The sequence below is a fragment of the Mesitornis unicolor genome, unplaced genomic scaffold (genome assembly GCF_000695765.1).
Source record: "Mesitornis unicolor isolate BGI_N332 unplaced genomic scaffold, ASM69576v1 scaffold1806, whole genome shotgun sequence".
Classification (NCBI taxonomy): Eukaryota; Metazoa; Chordata; class Aves; order Mesitornithiformes; family Mesitornithidae; genus Mesitornis; species Mesitornis unicolor.
This window is the reverse complement of record NW_010190030.1, coordinates 49590-65522: the sequence shown is the minus strand read 5'-3', so window position 1 is coordinate 65522 and position 15933 is coordinate 49590. Positions and strand designations below refer to the sequence as shown.

At 46.4% G+C, this 15933-nt stretch overlaps 1 protein-coding gene across 1 annotated transcript; it reads left to right on the top strand.

The window, feature by feature from the left end:
- Nucleotides 1–452: 452 nt before the first annotated feature.
- FAM13A (family with sequence similarity 13, member A) lies at nt 453–15697 on the top strand (the record flags this gene model as incomplete). Its single annotated transcript, XM_010186248.1, has 10 exons — nt 453–666; nt 1050–1188; nt 2258–2339; nt 2470–2690; nt 4036–4119; nt 8231–8326; nt 9835–9918; nt 13638–13834; nt 14485–14586; nt 15571–15697. Coding segments are annotated over 10 exons (1346 nt in total), but the record flags the coding sequence as incomplete, so codon positions are not given.
- Between the last annotated feature and the right edge of the window lie 236 nt (nt 15698–15933).

Sequence of the window (15933 nt, the reverse complement as noted above, 5' to 3'; positions counted from 1 at the left end):
AGTGCTGGAGGCTACACAGGACAATTTCTGTGCCACTCATTTACAGCATTTCTGCATCCTGAAACTGAAAAAAAAAATCCTCCTGTAATCCAGTTGCCTCCTTCATGCTGCCACGTGCCAATAATTTTTTCTTGTCCAGCATAACTTTTTCTTTGAAGTTGATGGCCTTGTTTGGTGTCAGTCTGTGCTAATTTCTGCCCGGCTTTTGGGTACAGTTTTCTGTTGCACCTAGGAGATGATTTATGTTCGTGCAGAGTACCCACGGTGGCCAGGCAATACTTGGGCCATGCTCTGCATGCTGGGCTGATGCGAGTAATGACCCAGAGGATGCCTGGTGACAAGCAATTGTGGTCCAGGACAGACGGGTCGGGGTTCATTAGTAAAGTGGCCTGGAGTCTGTCGTGTGTGTCAGACCAAAACGATAAAACCAGCCTTTGTCTTACTGTTCCCAGAGCCCATCCCTGCTCTTTCCTCATGGCAGCGAGACGGCTTAGACTCAGATGAGGCTCGCCTTTCCCCGCAGGCCGGTCGCTTAATTCGCCAGCTTCTGGACGAGGACAGTGATCCTATGCTGTCCCCTCGCTTCTATGCCTATGGACAGAGCCAACAGTACCTGGATGACACAGAAGTGCCTCCTTCCCCTCCCAATTCTCATTCCTTCATGAGGTGGGTTGTGATTTGCCTGTGCTGACTCTCACACCCAGCTGTAGATGGTCTGCACAGTTGCATCGAGCAACATCTCTTTGGATGAGATACGCCGTATGGCTGTACTGTGCTGGGTTTCTGTTCCTACTGACAGGAAACTGGCATTTTAAGAAAAATTCTTGGTGACTAAAAACTTCTGAGTTTGTGAATTAATCTCTAGGGAGTTGCTTTAGCTGAAAGAAACTGTTACAGCATTTTTTGCTATCTGTCATAACAGAATAGCAACACAGCTTTCTCGCTTCTGTGGGATTTGTCTTTATTTATACAAAGTTTAAGTGGCCCTCTCTGCAAGATGTATGGTGGCTGTTTGGATAAGCTCTTCCTGCAATCTCTGCTCTTTTTAGGAGGCGGAGTTCGTCTCTGGGATCTTATGAAGATGACAGAGAGGACCTTACCCCTGCACAACTCACGCGGAGGATTCAGGGACTGAAGAAAAAGATCAGGAGATTTGAGGACAAATTCGAAGAGGAGAGGAAATACAGAGTGAGTCTCTGAGTTAAGCATTTGTATGGAGAGGTATGAATTAGCAACAAAGGGAAGCGACATCAGGGAAGTCTGTCAAACATGCAGAGGGCTTGAAAGCTTTTATGAGAGAAAAGCTGCTGCCCAAAAAAGGAAAATGTGCATCCATACCAAGCAAATTGCGTTTCCAGGCATTATGTGCTATCAGTGCAACACAAGAGATAGCCTAATAAACTTGAAGGATTTTGATCACTGCCTAAGACATTGTGCCAAAAGCATGCACTCAGTGCTTAGGAATAGCTGTGTTAAACTTAAATAAACTGTTTGTTTATTTATTCAAATACAGCTTGTGAGAAGCACAGTTGTGCATCTCATGATGGTAATCCCAGGACACCAGTGCATTGCAGAGGAGAGAGAGCAGCTGCCTTTACTCCTGAGCAAGGAGCCAGTCAGGTGCTGCTGAGCAGTAGCCGTGTGCTGTGCTCTGATTACTCCTGACAGGCCCTTCCGATGCGCAGATGCACAGGAAGCTTTTTAAGGAGCTAAAGCTTTGGATGTGTGCATCTTTGTTGGTGCTCTAAACCACAAAGGATTGTACTCACAGGATCTTGTCTGCCATGGAAAAGGCTGGAAGAAACGTGCAGAGCTTGCTGTAAGCTAGCATTTGGGTTATTTCAGTGTCTCTGGTTGTAAAGCAGCCTTTGGTATGGATGCATGGATTTCAACACCTCTCAAACTGTTCATTCTGGGCTTTCTCTGTTTTGGAGGTGCCCTCTTGTTAGTCAACAACAGGCACAAGGACTCTAATGTGCATCTGGCCTTCTGAGACACTCCTACAACTTAATGTTTGCCGTCAAAAATTGTGTGTTTTCTAGAAAGAAAATGAATCTCATGATGCCCCTAGCAGACAGTGTTGTGACAGGCAGGAGGTCTGACATGAGCTGGTCAGAGGTGTGCAGGTGCTCATCAGAACCCAGTGCCCCTGCTGGGTCCAGATTCTGTTGTATGTTTTCTGTGACACTCGCTTGTTTCAGTGGGTCTCTCCTGTTGGTTTAGTGCAGATTCAGCATTGACTGTTCTTTCCTCCCAGCCTTCCCACAGCGACAAAGCAGCCAACCCTGAAGTGCTCAAATGGACAAATGATTTGGCCAAATTCCGAAAGCAGCTTAAAGGTGAGCAGCCGCCACTGGTGCACCTCAGGGGGCGGCTAGACTCTGCCTCACTTGAATTTGATGTTAGGTAGCAATCCTGTCACTCTCATTTTAAAAAAGAAAAAATATTTCTCTTTCCCCAAATGTTTAGAGTCAAAACTGAAGATATCGGAGGAAGACCTTGGCCCTGTTGTGCGTCAGCGGAGCAACACGCTCCCCAAAAGCTTCGGTTCTCAGCTCGAAAAGGAGGATGACAAGAAGCAAGACCTGTCAGAGAAATCTGCCAAGCCTGCTGTGGAAGCCACCCTTGAGTCTATCCAGAAGAAGCTTCAGGAAAAGCGAACAGAGACAAACCGACCTGAGGATATTAAGGTACAATGCAGGCAGATTGGATTTAGGCCTTTAAGTACAAGTATGTAGTTCGTGGCTGCAGAGTCACTTGCAAAAGCCCTGTGGTCTCCTCTGCTGTGTCACAAAGTCTACAGCCTTTACTCCTAGCCCACTTGGTTCAGTTTCTTTCCCTCTGCCTTTAGTATCTGTTGGTTTTTTATTCCCAGAGCTTGGTTTCTAATGAACATCATTGTGTGCTCTTTTGCTGATCCCTGAATATTCCAAGTAACGTTTCTGAACTATTGCAATATTTCCTGCCCTGTATTTGGCTATTTCTGTTGTTATGTCCAAAGGCTTTTGGCAAATTCTCAGCCTTCCAGTGATTCTAGAGATTAAGTCGTCTGCTTTCTTAGAGCACACTCCAGAGCTGAGTGCTCTTCTGTGGGACATTTTATCGCTGCTCTTCAAAGTTTCACACTGAGCTTTGTTAGCTGCAGTAATCTCTGAGGGTTATCAGCAGAGCTGTCTTTGTGTCTGATGGTGCTGGTTCCTGAGGTTTGGGCAGCCTTGTAAGTAAAGTCCTTGCGTCTGTTGGCCCGTAAATTGTGCAGCGCTTTGTAGAGAGAGGCAGACAGCATTATCTTTGTTAGATCTGCAGAAGAAGATACACACAGAGTGTGTTTGGCAGTTTTCTGACAGTAGTAAGAATCCACACCCTGGCCTTTCAAAGGGGGCCTGTGGTAGTATTTGGTAGGGAGAGAAAGTTCAGTGTCAGGCAAGTTCAGTGGGGGAGCTCTGGCAAACTTGGTTAGGGAAGTCTCCAACTGTCTGCCCTGTTTTTTGGCTTGGTCCCCTCAGCCTGTCTGCCAGAGCTTTCCACTCCGTGGCAGAATTGGCAGAAGGAGACGGTCTGGCTGAGCTTCACTTCTTGGTAAAGTGTATTTGTGGCAGTCAAAGCAAAGAGGGCTTTGCAGCAGGTACTGCAGCTTGTCTTGGATTTGGAGAACAAGAACGAACATGTGTTTTGTTACAGAAACTTCACTTCAGATCTTAACTGAAAAAGAGCCACAGTCATAAGGAGTTGCATCCCAGTGGTTTTTCAGAGCACACTGATAATTGATAAATCCCCCTTATGTACATAAGATACCTTCATATGCAAAGTTTGTATGGGTTTAATCTGCCTGTGTTGTGCATAAGGTGCCACTGTTAACAGTCTCTTTGGCAATATAGCTGGGAAAAGAGGGCTGGAAGGCAGAGCTGGGTCTTCAAAACATTAATGGCAAAATGGCATGGCTTTGGTTAGGCTGCAGAACAATGTTGTTAGAGTCCAAGAATCTGAATTTTTTTTTTTTCTTCCCTCTCTCTCTCTCTGTGCCGCTCTTCACAGGACATGACAAGAGATCAGATAGCAGCTGAAAAAGTGGCTCTTCAAAAAGCTTTGCTGTATTACGAAAGCATCCATGGCAGACCGGTGCGTACACAGGATGCTTTTCAAAGTACATCTTTATATGTCGTTGTCTGTAGTAAATGATCCCTCTAATGCTGCTTTGAACCTCTCACTGTTCAGACCACATGTGCATCCTCTAATCCACCTCCCTGATCCTTCACTACCGCTGCTGGGGAGGAGTCTGTCCTCAGCCAGGTGTCTGCACCCAGCGCTGGTTTGGCAGAAACCTGTAAGATCCCAAGCCTATGGGGGCTGAATGAGGCTGAATGTGCATTATTTTGGCATCACGCTCGCCAGGATCCACAGACATCCTGTTAGTGGCCCAGCTGACTCACCAGTTTTGGAATAGTTGTGTGTGGGTCCCCATTCAGTCAGGAATTTTGCCATTTGCTGGTATTAATGGCTAACTGGGAAGACAGGTGTGCAGACATCACTCCTGCTTAGAGAAGATACAGCGTATTTCTGCCAGCATCCTGCTGTTTGCAGGGGGCCACCTGCAGCTTGCTATTTGTGCAGTCCTCTTGTGCCAAAGGATATTAATGAAACAGTTTGTCTCCTGAGCATCACAGCCTAAGTTGAGAGCAGATTTCATTCTTCCCCTGAGAAACTAATGTTTTTTGCTGTGTGCCAGTGGAAGGGAAGAGCATGAGGTTTCTTGCACATTTGATCTTAACAGAGGAAAATTAATGAAGACAGAGAATGAAGTATTGTGTCCTGCTGTTTCCTGCCATGGCAGAAACACAGTGGCTTCCAGGCCACCAAGTTGGCTTTGTTTGAATCCCTCCTTCTCTTTCACTGATGACATTATAATCTTTGCTACCAGCTGTACAGGTAAAGTAACTTAATTTCAGAGCGGTGCTAATCTCTTCAGTGGTGGCTTGGGAGCAGCAAATTACTGCTCCTCAGGAGTACTTGATTAGTGCAGCTGACAAATCCTGTCATTCTGCTGCTGCGTGGGATTCCTGATATCTTCCTTCCTTGTGCTCCTGAATGATTTCCTTCTCTGTCTATTGTTTTAAAAAAGTCTCACTAATTTATTTGAATGCCTTCATGAAGTGCTAATATTGTCCAGTCACATATATCAACAGCTGAGAATGGTGTAGTTGTATGAGAGGTCATGCAGTTTTATTGTGTAAAACAGCTAAAGGCCAGCACAAGGGGATCCACTTAACTTGCGCTGTCTTCTCCATGAGACCAACTCTGCTTTTGCAGTGATGTAAATCAACAGGTGGCATCTTGTTGAATTGAACTCACTTAAATCTGTTTAAGAAGAGAACAAGCCGAGAGCCTAGCTTGTCAGCATACCTTTCCCCCCGTCCTCTTTCTGATGCTTTATTTATGCAACTGCTTTTGCATTTGTTTGTTTTTAAGTAAGCAGTCTATACCTAGCAACACTGCACCGCATGGCAAGGAAGGCTGCAGCTGATCAGCTTTTGCTGTTCCCAGCTCCTGGCGCTACAGCAGTGGAAAAGTACTGAGAGCTTGAGGAGAATGGGGATAGTTCAGCCAAGTATTTTTTTTTATTATTAAAGATATTTAACTAAACAAGAAAAACAATGGAGCTCAGATTTATTGTGCAACTGGGTCTTTCTGCACCAGTGATAGATGAACCTGCAGAGGTGGAACTGAATTGTTTTAGTGAAGCCAAAAAGTCCAACTCTGCAGAAACACTGGAGCCGCTCTGACAATGCGGGTAGCGGTCTGTTCCTGCCTGCTGCTCCTTTGCCGTGTGGAGCATGCCCCACAGCCATGTCAAAGCCTCCATTCTTCCAACAGCCTTTCTGCATTTGGATCTCCTCCCAAAATATACTCGGGTTTTGCTGGGATAACTCATGTTTACCTAGTGGGACACCTCGCCCGTGTGCTAAACGTTTTCTTTCAGAATCTGCTTTCTGTTAAGCGCGCTGCTGTAAGTCTGCAGGGCTGACTCGGGCCCCATACACTTATTTCCAATGCCTAGATTAATTCTTTGCGTTCTTCCTCCATACTGATGGTTGGTCACTGATGCATGGTGTTTATTTTTTTCCATTCTTCAACTTATCTAAGGATTTTTTGCCCATTCCAAGGCTTATGTTTATTTTTTTTGTACAGAACAGCGCTATTTATCGACTTTGAAAAATGTTGTTAATTGAAGGTTTGGTTCTCTCAGCCTCAGCATAGTGTTTTGGGGGATTTTTTGTTGGGTTTTTTTTTTGGTAACAGAGACTGACTGAGCCAATAGTTGTGCTGTGCCTCCTGTTCTCCTAACTGCTAACCTAGTAAAGCTAGGAAAAATACTTATATATATTTTTATATATGTATATAACAGGTATATAGGCTACCCAGCTTCTCCAGTGATACGCTTGATCTGTTGGAGAGAAAGGTCCAGAGTTGGAGTCAACTTGCTAGCCAGTACATCTGAATACAAACACAGCCACACAAAACTCAGTACAGAGAGGACTGAGTGAGTTGTGTGATGCTGCTCACGTCTCTGTAATCCATGCGAGCTGCTTACTCAGTGCACAGCCAGCTTTAAGGCTCTCAGGTATTGGAGCCCAGCTCTGCTCTGGAGGTGTGGGACACACAGGTCCTAGAGCTCAGCCTGCCCATTCGTATGCCCCTGACCTTGGGGATGTTTGCACTGAACCCAGACAGGAATAAAAAGGTGGTCTTCCTCCTTCCTCGTTATTCATCTGCCCCCAGCATAGGAAATAGGTTTGGTTATCAGGAGGAAGAGGCTACCTCCAAATTGTTGGAGTTCATCCCTGCCAGTCCTACTGGTGGCAATACTTACAGCTCCTCTGCCCCTTGCAAACCAACACCCCCTCCTGCTCTGGAGGGAGGATGTGAAAGCTTTGGAAAACTTCCTACGGTGAAAGTCAAACGCAGACAAAAGACAGTTCATATTACTATTTTTTCCCTGTCTCAAGCTGTATTCCCTTTCCTCCTATTCTATCATAGAAAGGGAGACTGTACAAAGCTCGCTGGGGGTTACACTATTGATGTTCATTTTCATATGGCAGTTTTCCAGATGCTCTCATGATGAGAAGCAGGAAAAAGCCTTGAAGATAGGGATGGCAACAGAATCAGTTAAAGCTGCCCTTCATAAGAGTTTTATCATCTAAAGTTAGACAAAAGATCTAATGTAAGGACAGTCATAGGATGTGGGTCAGACAGTGCTGAATACAAAGAAAGATGATGATCACGTTGGCTCTGCCAAGTATTGTTTGTTTTCTAACCCTACTGTAACAAAACATTGCAGAAATAAACCCCAGCTTCCTCACAACCAGTCCTTAGTTGAACAGACCTTTCCCACACCAGCTGTTTTCTGTTCGATCTTCCCTTCTCCTGCACTCTCAGTACTGCTGAGATTTTTGGTTTACCTTGGGTCTGAAAGAAAAACAGAAATGAGCACTCTCAAACTGAGGAGGGAGCAGGACATACAGCTGGGATTGGAGTAAGGAAGGCTTGGGGAGGGCATCACAGCCCTCCTCTGTCCTCTCTGTGCCACACAGCCCTGGCACCTTCGTCCCTTTTCAGCGCTGTGGTAACTTCTCCCCAGCAAGGCTGTGGGAAGGGAGCGGTGGAGGGCAATGTTAGGGTGTTAAAAGATGAAGAACTGCTGGCTTGCACAGGAAATTAGGAAGAACAGCAAAGCCAGAAGGTCAGCTTTTGTGAAATCTGTAGTTTAACCTACCCTGGGAAAGTCTACTTTTGTTGCAGGATCCAGTCCTTGCAGCTCCTTTCTCTCCTGGGTCAAACACTACCTCTGAGGTCCCAGCCACAAGAACAAGGATGGGAGACCTCACGTTGTGCCTTACAATGGTAGACGTGGTTACACGCACAGACTGCTGCCTCCCTGGGTTGTGTTGTGCTGCAGACATGCGATACCCACATTGGTCATTTAAACCACCTGTCTCACAGCCACAGCACCAGACACCCCCAGCTTGGGTGCTGCTTCGTCTGGCACCCAGGACGGGAGGTGCAGTGATGTACACAGGCACTTGCATTACCAGCTTCAGGGCTAACACTGCTAACCTTTCAACCTCATGAAATTCCCTTCAGGCCTCTTCTGACGAGCAGTGATTACAGGCACGTGCATTACAGAGTGGAGTATCTGCTGCAGGCTTCATGGATCTCTCTTCTTCCTTTTCAGGTTACCAAAAATGAACGACAGGTGATGAAGCCGTTGTATGACAGGTACCGCCTGGTCAAGCAGATCCTCTCCAGAGCCAACACCATCCCTATTATTGTGAGTAGAGCATTCTTTTGGGGACTGTTTCTTTGGTTTCAAGCTGAGGAAACAGGCATCACCACACTTGTGCATACAATGCAGTCAGTAAGGGCAAGTCCCGACCTCCCTCATCACTCAAAGACCAAGTAAATGAGTGAATCAGTGACACAAAGCTGGCCAAGGGACTCCAGTGCCCACCCGTGAGCCATGGGGCACATCTCACCTTGTGTTGTTTCTCCTCTTTCCATTGGGCTGCTGCTGCTATTTCATCATTTTGTGTTTGGCTACAGCCTCACTTCCCTTTGCTTACCGATCCACTCTGAGCTGTAGGTCTTCCATGCTGCGTGGTTACACAGGGTTGTATGTCAGGAGCGCAGACTCGTGTGGGTCCCACAGGAGGTACCAGTTTCCTTGGCTGAGAGAAAGGGCCAGCAGTCTCCCAACACCCAACAATTTGTATTAAAGAGATCCTGCAAGTGCTGGGTATTCCCTCATTTGAGGTGGTGCTTTGTCAAGGAGACACCACCACCAGCAAGGAATCCAATACACCCCTCTAGGGAGCGAATGCACTGCCTCTAATTTTAGACAACTTGTGTAGGCCACTTTTTTAAAAATATTTGATCCAAAAAAACACAGGACACTTACAGCCTTTCTATGGAAAGAGAATTGTTTTATTGTGGTTCCTGTTTATTTACTCTGTCACATACAATCCTTTACTTTTTTTGCTGTTCCCAAGCAGCACTTATGTCCTGGCCTCTTTTTGTGGACGGCCGGTGAAGTGAATGCACAGGCACGGCATTACTCAGTGCAGTCACACTGAGAAGTGGGGTTTTTTTCTGCAACAAGTAGGAGGTGGTCCTCCTTGAATATGCAAAGTACTCCCTGAAATGTGTGCTGTGAAGATGGTGCTGGCAATCAGAAGGAAGAAACCATGTGGCTGTGCATGGGCAGTTTAACACAGAGCTCTCAAAGGAGAGCTCAGGTCCTGCTTAGACGCAAAACTGAAATGGCACAGTGGCTCGCAGAGGAGAGACAAGACTGGCTTTGCCCAGCCCCTCCAGTGAGAGCAGCGAGAGGGGCTCGTGCAGAGGCAGGACACATTTGGAAATCCATCTCTGCATCATGAGACACTTCAGTGGAAAGCAGGCTCCTGGAGAGCGGAGCTGGGCTTTCAGCACAGCTGTGGAGAGCCAACCTCTTGTGTTGTGTGTGTGCATGGGCCTCAGGCTGGGGGTGATTTTCTTGCAGCCTTTACTTTCTAGCTCCTTCCCAGCTGGTATTCCAGCACACAAGCCTTTTTCTTAAAAGCGTTTGACAGCGATGTCCCTTGCTTAGCAGCATCCTTACAGAAAACAGCCCCAGGTTCAGGGGTTTCGCCAGGCATGTTTCTCTTCTTTAAGAAATAGCTTTTTCCTGATGGTCCAGCGATGAGCTGAGAGTGAATGTGTGGGTGAGCATGAGCTGAGAGCAGGTGGTGGAGGAGAAAGGGGTTCATAATGTAACGTACTTGTTAACACCTGTCACAGGGTTCCCCCTCCAGCAAGCGGAGAAGCCCTTTGCTGCAGCCAATTATCGAGGGCGAAACAGCTTCCTTCTTCAAGGAGATAAAGGTGAAGACCTCCAGCTGCTAACTAATTGCTCAGTTTGCATCAATTTTCCCCTTATACCAATGAAAACGATCGATCGATTGATATTTTTTCCCATCAGTGTTGATTTTTTTTTTTTGCAGTGTCCTCCTGAAAAATCAGTAGCTGCTTTAAGCCTCGCCAGTTCTGATCAAATTCTTCCCTTGTCGTAGATAAGACTACAGTGTTTCCTTGGCTTTGCATTCTTTCCCATCCTTCTCCTTCCCCCTCCTCCTGCACATGTGTTTTATTTGCTTAAAAAAAAAAGTCACTGTTACCTTTGTACCTTGCTGTTTTCTTGCTTTTTAATGACACTAATGTGTTTGGCGGTAGTTTCTCTCACTCCGAAGCTCTGTGGCTTGCACCATGGCAGGAATGAGCTCTCACAAAACTAACACTCGCACGTGGAGCCAAGCGGGGCACTTACGGGATCCCTACCTACTCCCAGTCACGTGCTTATCTCATCCAGGGCTTTCTGTCACCACCGTGTGATATTCCGTGTGGTATTTCGAACCAGATCACATGAGGATGGAAATAGGAACGACTCGGTTCTGCTAGTTAGCACTTGGTCAGGTTTGGATGGCAGGATTGTTGTGTTTCTTTCTGGTGCTGTTGTGGGATGGTCATTCTTGGTGGTGAAGAATGCCACAATATTGGGCTTTATTTCCCCAAGGAGGGATGTCCAAATATTGACCAGGACGTGCAGCGTGGAGCTGGGCCCTGGCTTGGTTTTTTTGCCCATCCAGTGTCATAGGGGAAAGAAGTGCACACTTGGATCACTCACCCATCATCCAGCCAGTTTGTTTAATGGTGTAAATACTGCAGAGCTGGCCATTGAGCGTGATTTGGTTAGTAGGTACTTACAGTGGGTTGTATACGAATGGACTGCTCAAAGCACGTACGCATCAGAACCAGGCTGCAGACTGAAGGTGTGATGCTCCTGTGGGGAGGCTGGTTCGTCATCACTGAGCTCTCAGTGTTTGCTAGACAACTGCTGGGCCAAAACGGCATCAGTGCTCTGGTGGAGGGTGTTTTGGTTTGGTTTGGGTTTCTTTCTTTTAGGGTGTCCTCTGTTTTTCACCTGTGCTTGCACCCCAGGTCAAAACTTACAGCTATAGATTATGGTGGTCTCTGGTGACCATGAACACTGAAATGGGGCTCTGTGAAGCTGGGCTGTAGCTTTGTACCGAGCTACACTCAAAACTAAAGAGAGGAAATTGCCAAAAGGCCCCAAAACTTACCCCCTGCATAGGTCCACTGTGGGCAGAACACTGTGTATCTTGATAGGCCACTGACACTGTCAGGTTTTTTGATTTGGGCGTTTTTGGTTTGTTTTGGTTTGGGTTTTTTAGAAGCATTTGGGAGAGTTGGATAAAAGCTTGAAGAAAGGTGATTTGAGGTGAAGCCTTACCAAATATTCGGGTACAATATCTTTGAATATTGTCAGTGTTGAAAAAAGCACTGGAAAGCTCGCCTGCTGGGATTTTGTATTTGTTACTCTGGAAAATGTAAATGCCTCACGATTGCCTAAAGGTCCAAGCAGATACAGCCAAGTGGATCTAGTCAATGAAGAGCGCTCTGGTTCGAGGTATAAATGCCAGTGCAGGTTTCAAATAAGATTCCCATGTGAGACTTGTTCAAAATGAAGGCCTTAAATGGCCATTTCCATTCAAGCTTTCACTAAGAATCCTTTCAATGTGCTCTTCATTTAAACAGCAAGATGCTTTAAGAGGCCTTGTGAGAGCCAGATGTGGTGTTTTGGCACTGAGGTCTAAACAAGTGACATTTCTGTGCTGTCTTTCCCTCCCCTGGGCTTCCATTGGCAGGAGGCTGCTCCTGAGCGCTGGGCCAGAGAAATCCGTGCTGGCGTGGGCAGCGAGAGGGGCGATGGGAACACACCTGCGTCTGCCCGCGGGAGCAGTCTGTGTCACTGCCCATGAAAACGTCCCTTTCTCTCCAGAAGGGGAATCCAGGACCTGGGAGAGGGCACAGGAGCTCCGCCTTTGGTGCCAGAGGTTCCCCTAAATTAAAGCACACCATTTTTGCTGCTTAGATCGACGTAGCAAATCGCCCTCCATGCCAGCAGGATCAGTGCTCTCCTGCTTCAGTCCCACTCGCCCTTGCCCAGCCTGAAGCTGTTTGCAGGGTTTAAGGACAGTACATGACCGCTGTTTAATGCCATCTGTTTAAACAATACAATTTACATCTGGAGAAATGGTCTTTTCTAATCATACACTAAATATTGCCTTCACTCACACAAGTTCCCTGCAGGTTTTCCTGAGATGTTTTCAAATGTCTCTATGTCTTTTATTATCGTTGTTATTACTCAAAACTTCTCCCCAGCTAATCTGGTTTTCACCCTCGAGCCTCCCATCTCAGCTATAAGTCTTAACCTGTGGCTTTGCATCGCATTTTCATGGCCTAGAGCTTAAACATAGAAAGAAAACTCTGGGCAAACCCTGACTTCATGTAAATATATGCGTTTATAAATCATTGGCTTTGAGGATTTCATGGGATGATGCCAGGTCCTAGGGTTACTTTCTCCCTTTTTGCTTGAAATATGGGAGCAATCTCGTAGGAATAATTGAACCATTCACAGGGAATGGCATGAAAAAGGTAGAGAAAAAGGCTGCTTTTGATCCCAGTGCAACAATATATTTTTGGATAGACTTGAAGACTTCAGTGATATTGGCCCTCAAAAGCTCTTAAAGATATGCATGTGCTTAGGTCCTTCCTGGCTAGACTTACATGGTTGTAAAAAAAAATACATATACATATACATATACATATCTCCATACATTTATATTTAAGAGACTTACTGTCCATCCTGGCATTTATTACCTTCCTCTAATGCTCGTGTGTTGTTCCTTACACTGAGGTTGAAAACTGCCTCGAAAACTGAGCCCTGTTCCCTGAAAATCCCAATGATTTCTGGACAGCGTCACAGGCCAAGCCCTGTATTTGGGAGCATTATAAATTAGCAAATACCAAATGCAGCGGAGGCTGCCAAATCTTGTGCCTGTAAATTTTGCAAAAACATTGACCATGACTAATTCATGAGTGTACTTTGGGGAAACTGCACGGGGCAGAGTGTTTCCACTCTTTGAGTTTTAGTGTGTTCCAGCTAAAGGGCACAGAGCCGATGTTGGGAACACGTTAGCAACAGCAGTCCTGCAGCCAGTGATATTCCACATTTGGGGAATTCAAAGACTGATCTGAGCTCATCGATATCGCACCGTGTGCACCTGAGGTCTTTGATTCGGCCATTGGAGAGAGCTGCTGAGCTGCATCTGTTGAGAGAGTATTTTGCATTTTAACCTGGCAGTCTGCGTGCTGCAGGTGTATTTGTAGGGAAGCACGGAGGATGGCTGCTGTGCCTAATGACTGTGCTTTTATTCACATCAGAAGACATAAATCAAAGCAGTGGGTTGATAAGACCCCCAGGTGTTTTTTCACTGCATTTTGTTGCCTTGGGTCTCTTTAAGCAATCTGAGTTGGTGGTCGTGGTGTCTCTGATGTGTTTTGGGTGTAGGGTGTCTCACTGACGGTCTCCTGGTGTCCTGTACTGCTTAGCAACCAAGTGCTTGCTCTGCCTTTCCACTTTGTTCGTCCCTGTTCCCCGGTGCATGTGGCGAGAGGAGGCTCCTCTCTGAGGACAGAAGCAGTGACCTGTTTTGGTGTGGGGGTGCTCTGTCCCTCTGCAGGAGGAAGAGGAGGGCTCCGAGGAGGACAGCAACGTGAAGCCCGATCTCACCATTACCATGAAGACAGATTTCAGCGTGCGCAGCTTCTTGGACCAGCTCGAGGACGACGCCGACGGCTTCGTTTCCCCAGTGGATGACAAGATGCCATCGAGGAGCAGCCAGGACATGGGGCTTTCGAATCTCCACGAAGCATCCATGTAAGTTGAATTCACAGGCAGCTTCACAAAGTTATTTCTTGCTAAGATAGCATTTTCTTTGTCAGAAAAGTGTCTGGATTTTATATTTTTTTTCCATCTATGATCTGAGTCAGACGTTTTTATGCTTTATTTTTAAATGCAATAGAACCTCATATGAAAACGTTTGGAAAGAAACCATCTTGTCCTGATATTTGACTTCTGCATCTTTGGATTCTAGCCCTAAATTGTAGCTCCACTTCACCAGTGCCAAGCCTTTACCATGAAAACAACCCTGTACTCCGCAAGGTTTTTCAGGTTTTGGAGAGGTCAAATTGAACGTTGCTAGGTCTGATAAAAACACACAGGGGTGGCCGCCTTCAGTCGTGACCATTGAATCTTAATCCTAAAAAAGTCACCAAAACCAGGCCCACCTTCACCAAGGAAGTTCCACAGAAGTCAGCAGTGAATTGTGAAGTGCACACTGAGTGTGGTTGTTTTGCTGGACTAAGTTCAGAGCTTTTTGTTTCCAATAATGTCAGGTTGCCAGAGCTGCTTGCAGGAGCAGCTCTACTGCTTGGCATGCATACTGCCATAAATATGTAGATTTACTGTGTGCTTCCTGTTATAATTGTGTGCATACAAATAATCATGTTTATGTTTCAACCCAACAGCCCTGAACTGTTAGAGCAGCTCCAGGAAGTCAGGGAAGAGAAAAAGCGAATCAGGAAAAAACTGAGAGACTTTGAAGATAATTTTTTCCGACAGAACGGAAGGTAATCATTTCTCAGCTGTCTCTCTGTCCTTCAGCTACTTTTCACCTGTTTGGCATCTACAAAGACCTCCAAAAATGGGAAGTTACCCAAATCCACTATTACATGTTTCTTCATCATCACTGTTTTCCCTACGTTCGTTACGGTTGACCATTAAAATTAATTACTCCCCCCTCCTGCCCCCATCCAAAGAACCTGAGGGACCACAGCCTCCTTGAAAACCCTGTCTTAGGACAAGTAGGGGGAAGCAAAGGCACAGGTTGTGAAAATCCAGCTGACAGGAACGATGGAAGAGTTTCTCAGTGATAAAACAATCGGAGTTTTTCCTAATGATGTGCTCAGACTTCTGTCCCATTAGACACCAGTTTACGAAGTATTTCTGCTTTAGTGCGGCTGGGCTTATAATTTTCAGAAAATACCCCTCAATAATGACCTGATAAAATGTTTTAATACATTTACACTTTTAAATTATCGTGTTATTTTCTTGCCACCAGCCATCATCCTTAGAGGTTCCTGTAAAATCACTGAAAACTTACAAGTTTCACGTCAGCCAAGAGCAATCTGAGCAGATAGCATCTTCCTTTGCACAAGTGAGCCTGTTCACAGGAGTGATGCGGTGCCAGGCCAGAGGGAGCTGTGTTTTATTTTGCCATGGTAGCAGGCTGACATCCAGATGGCTCCCAAAACGTTTTTCCAATGGTTGTGTAGAGGCTGGCAATTTCGGAGAAGTAGGGCACACTTCAAATCAGGTTTTGCTTTTGGCACCATGGTTTTGTGTTCAGCCTCAATGTGCAACTGTCCCACGCTTGCTTGGAGCACTTTGTTTGCCCCTCTTTTTGTTTTTTTCTTCTCAAAGGATGGAAGTTTTGGGTTTGCTCCCCGATGGGGAGTAGAGGAAAGGAGCTGGTTTTTGGGGGACAGGGGGAGGGTGATGAGGGAAGACCTCCCATTACAGAAATCCTCACCATCCGCTTTCGCTCCCACTAGGAACGTGCAGAAAGAAGACCGCGCTCCCATGGCTGAAGAATACAACGAGTACAAGCAGATCAAGGCCAAGCTGAGGCTGCTGGAGGTCCTGATCAGCAAGAGAGATATTAGCTCCAAGATCATGTAAAGGAGGAGATGATTTTTGCCAGTAAAGAGAGAGTCGAGAGCCCCAAATGGACAAATGCATGAAGCGGATGCAGCGGGAGCCTGGCTGGGGCTGAGGAGCTCCCTGGGAACTGAAGGGGGCCCTTCCCAGAGGTGGGAGAGGGAGGGAGGGCGGCTTCCTCTGCTCCGCACTTGCTGCTGCCCACCCCTTCTCCAGGCCTGCTGCCCACAGTGGAGTTTGCCAGTGCAGGAGCCGTG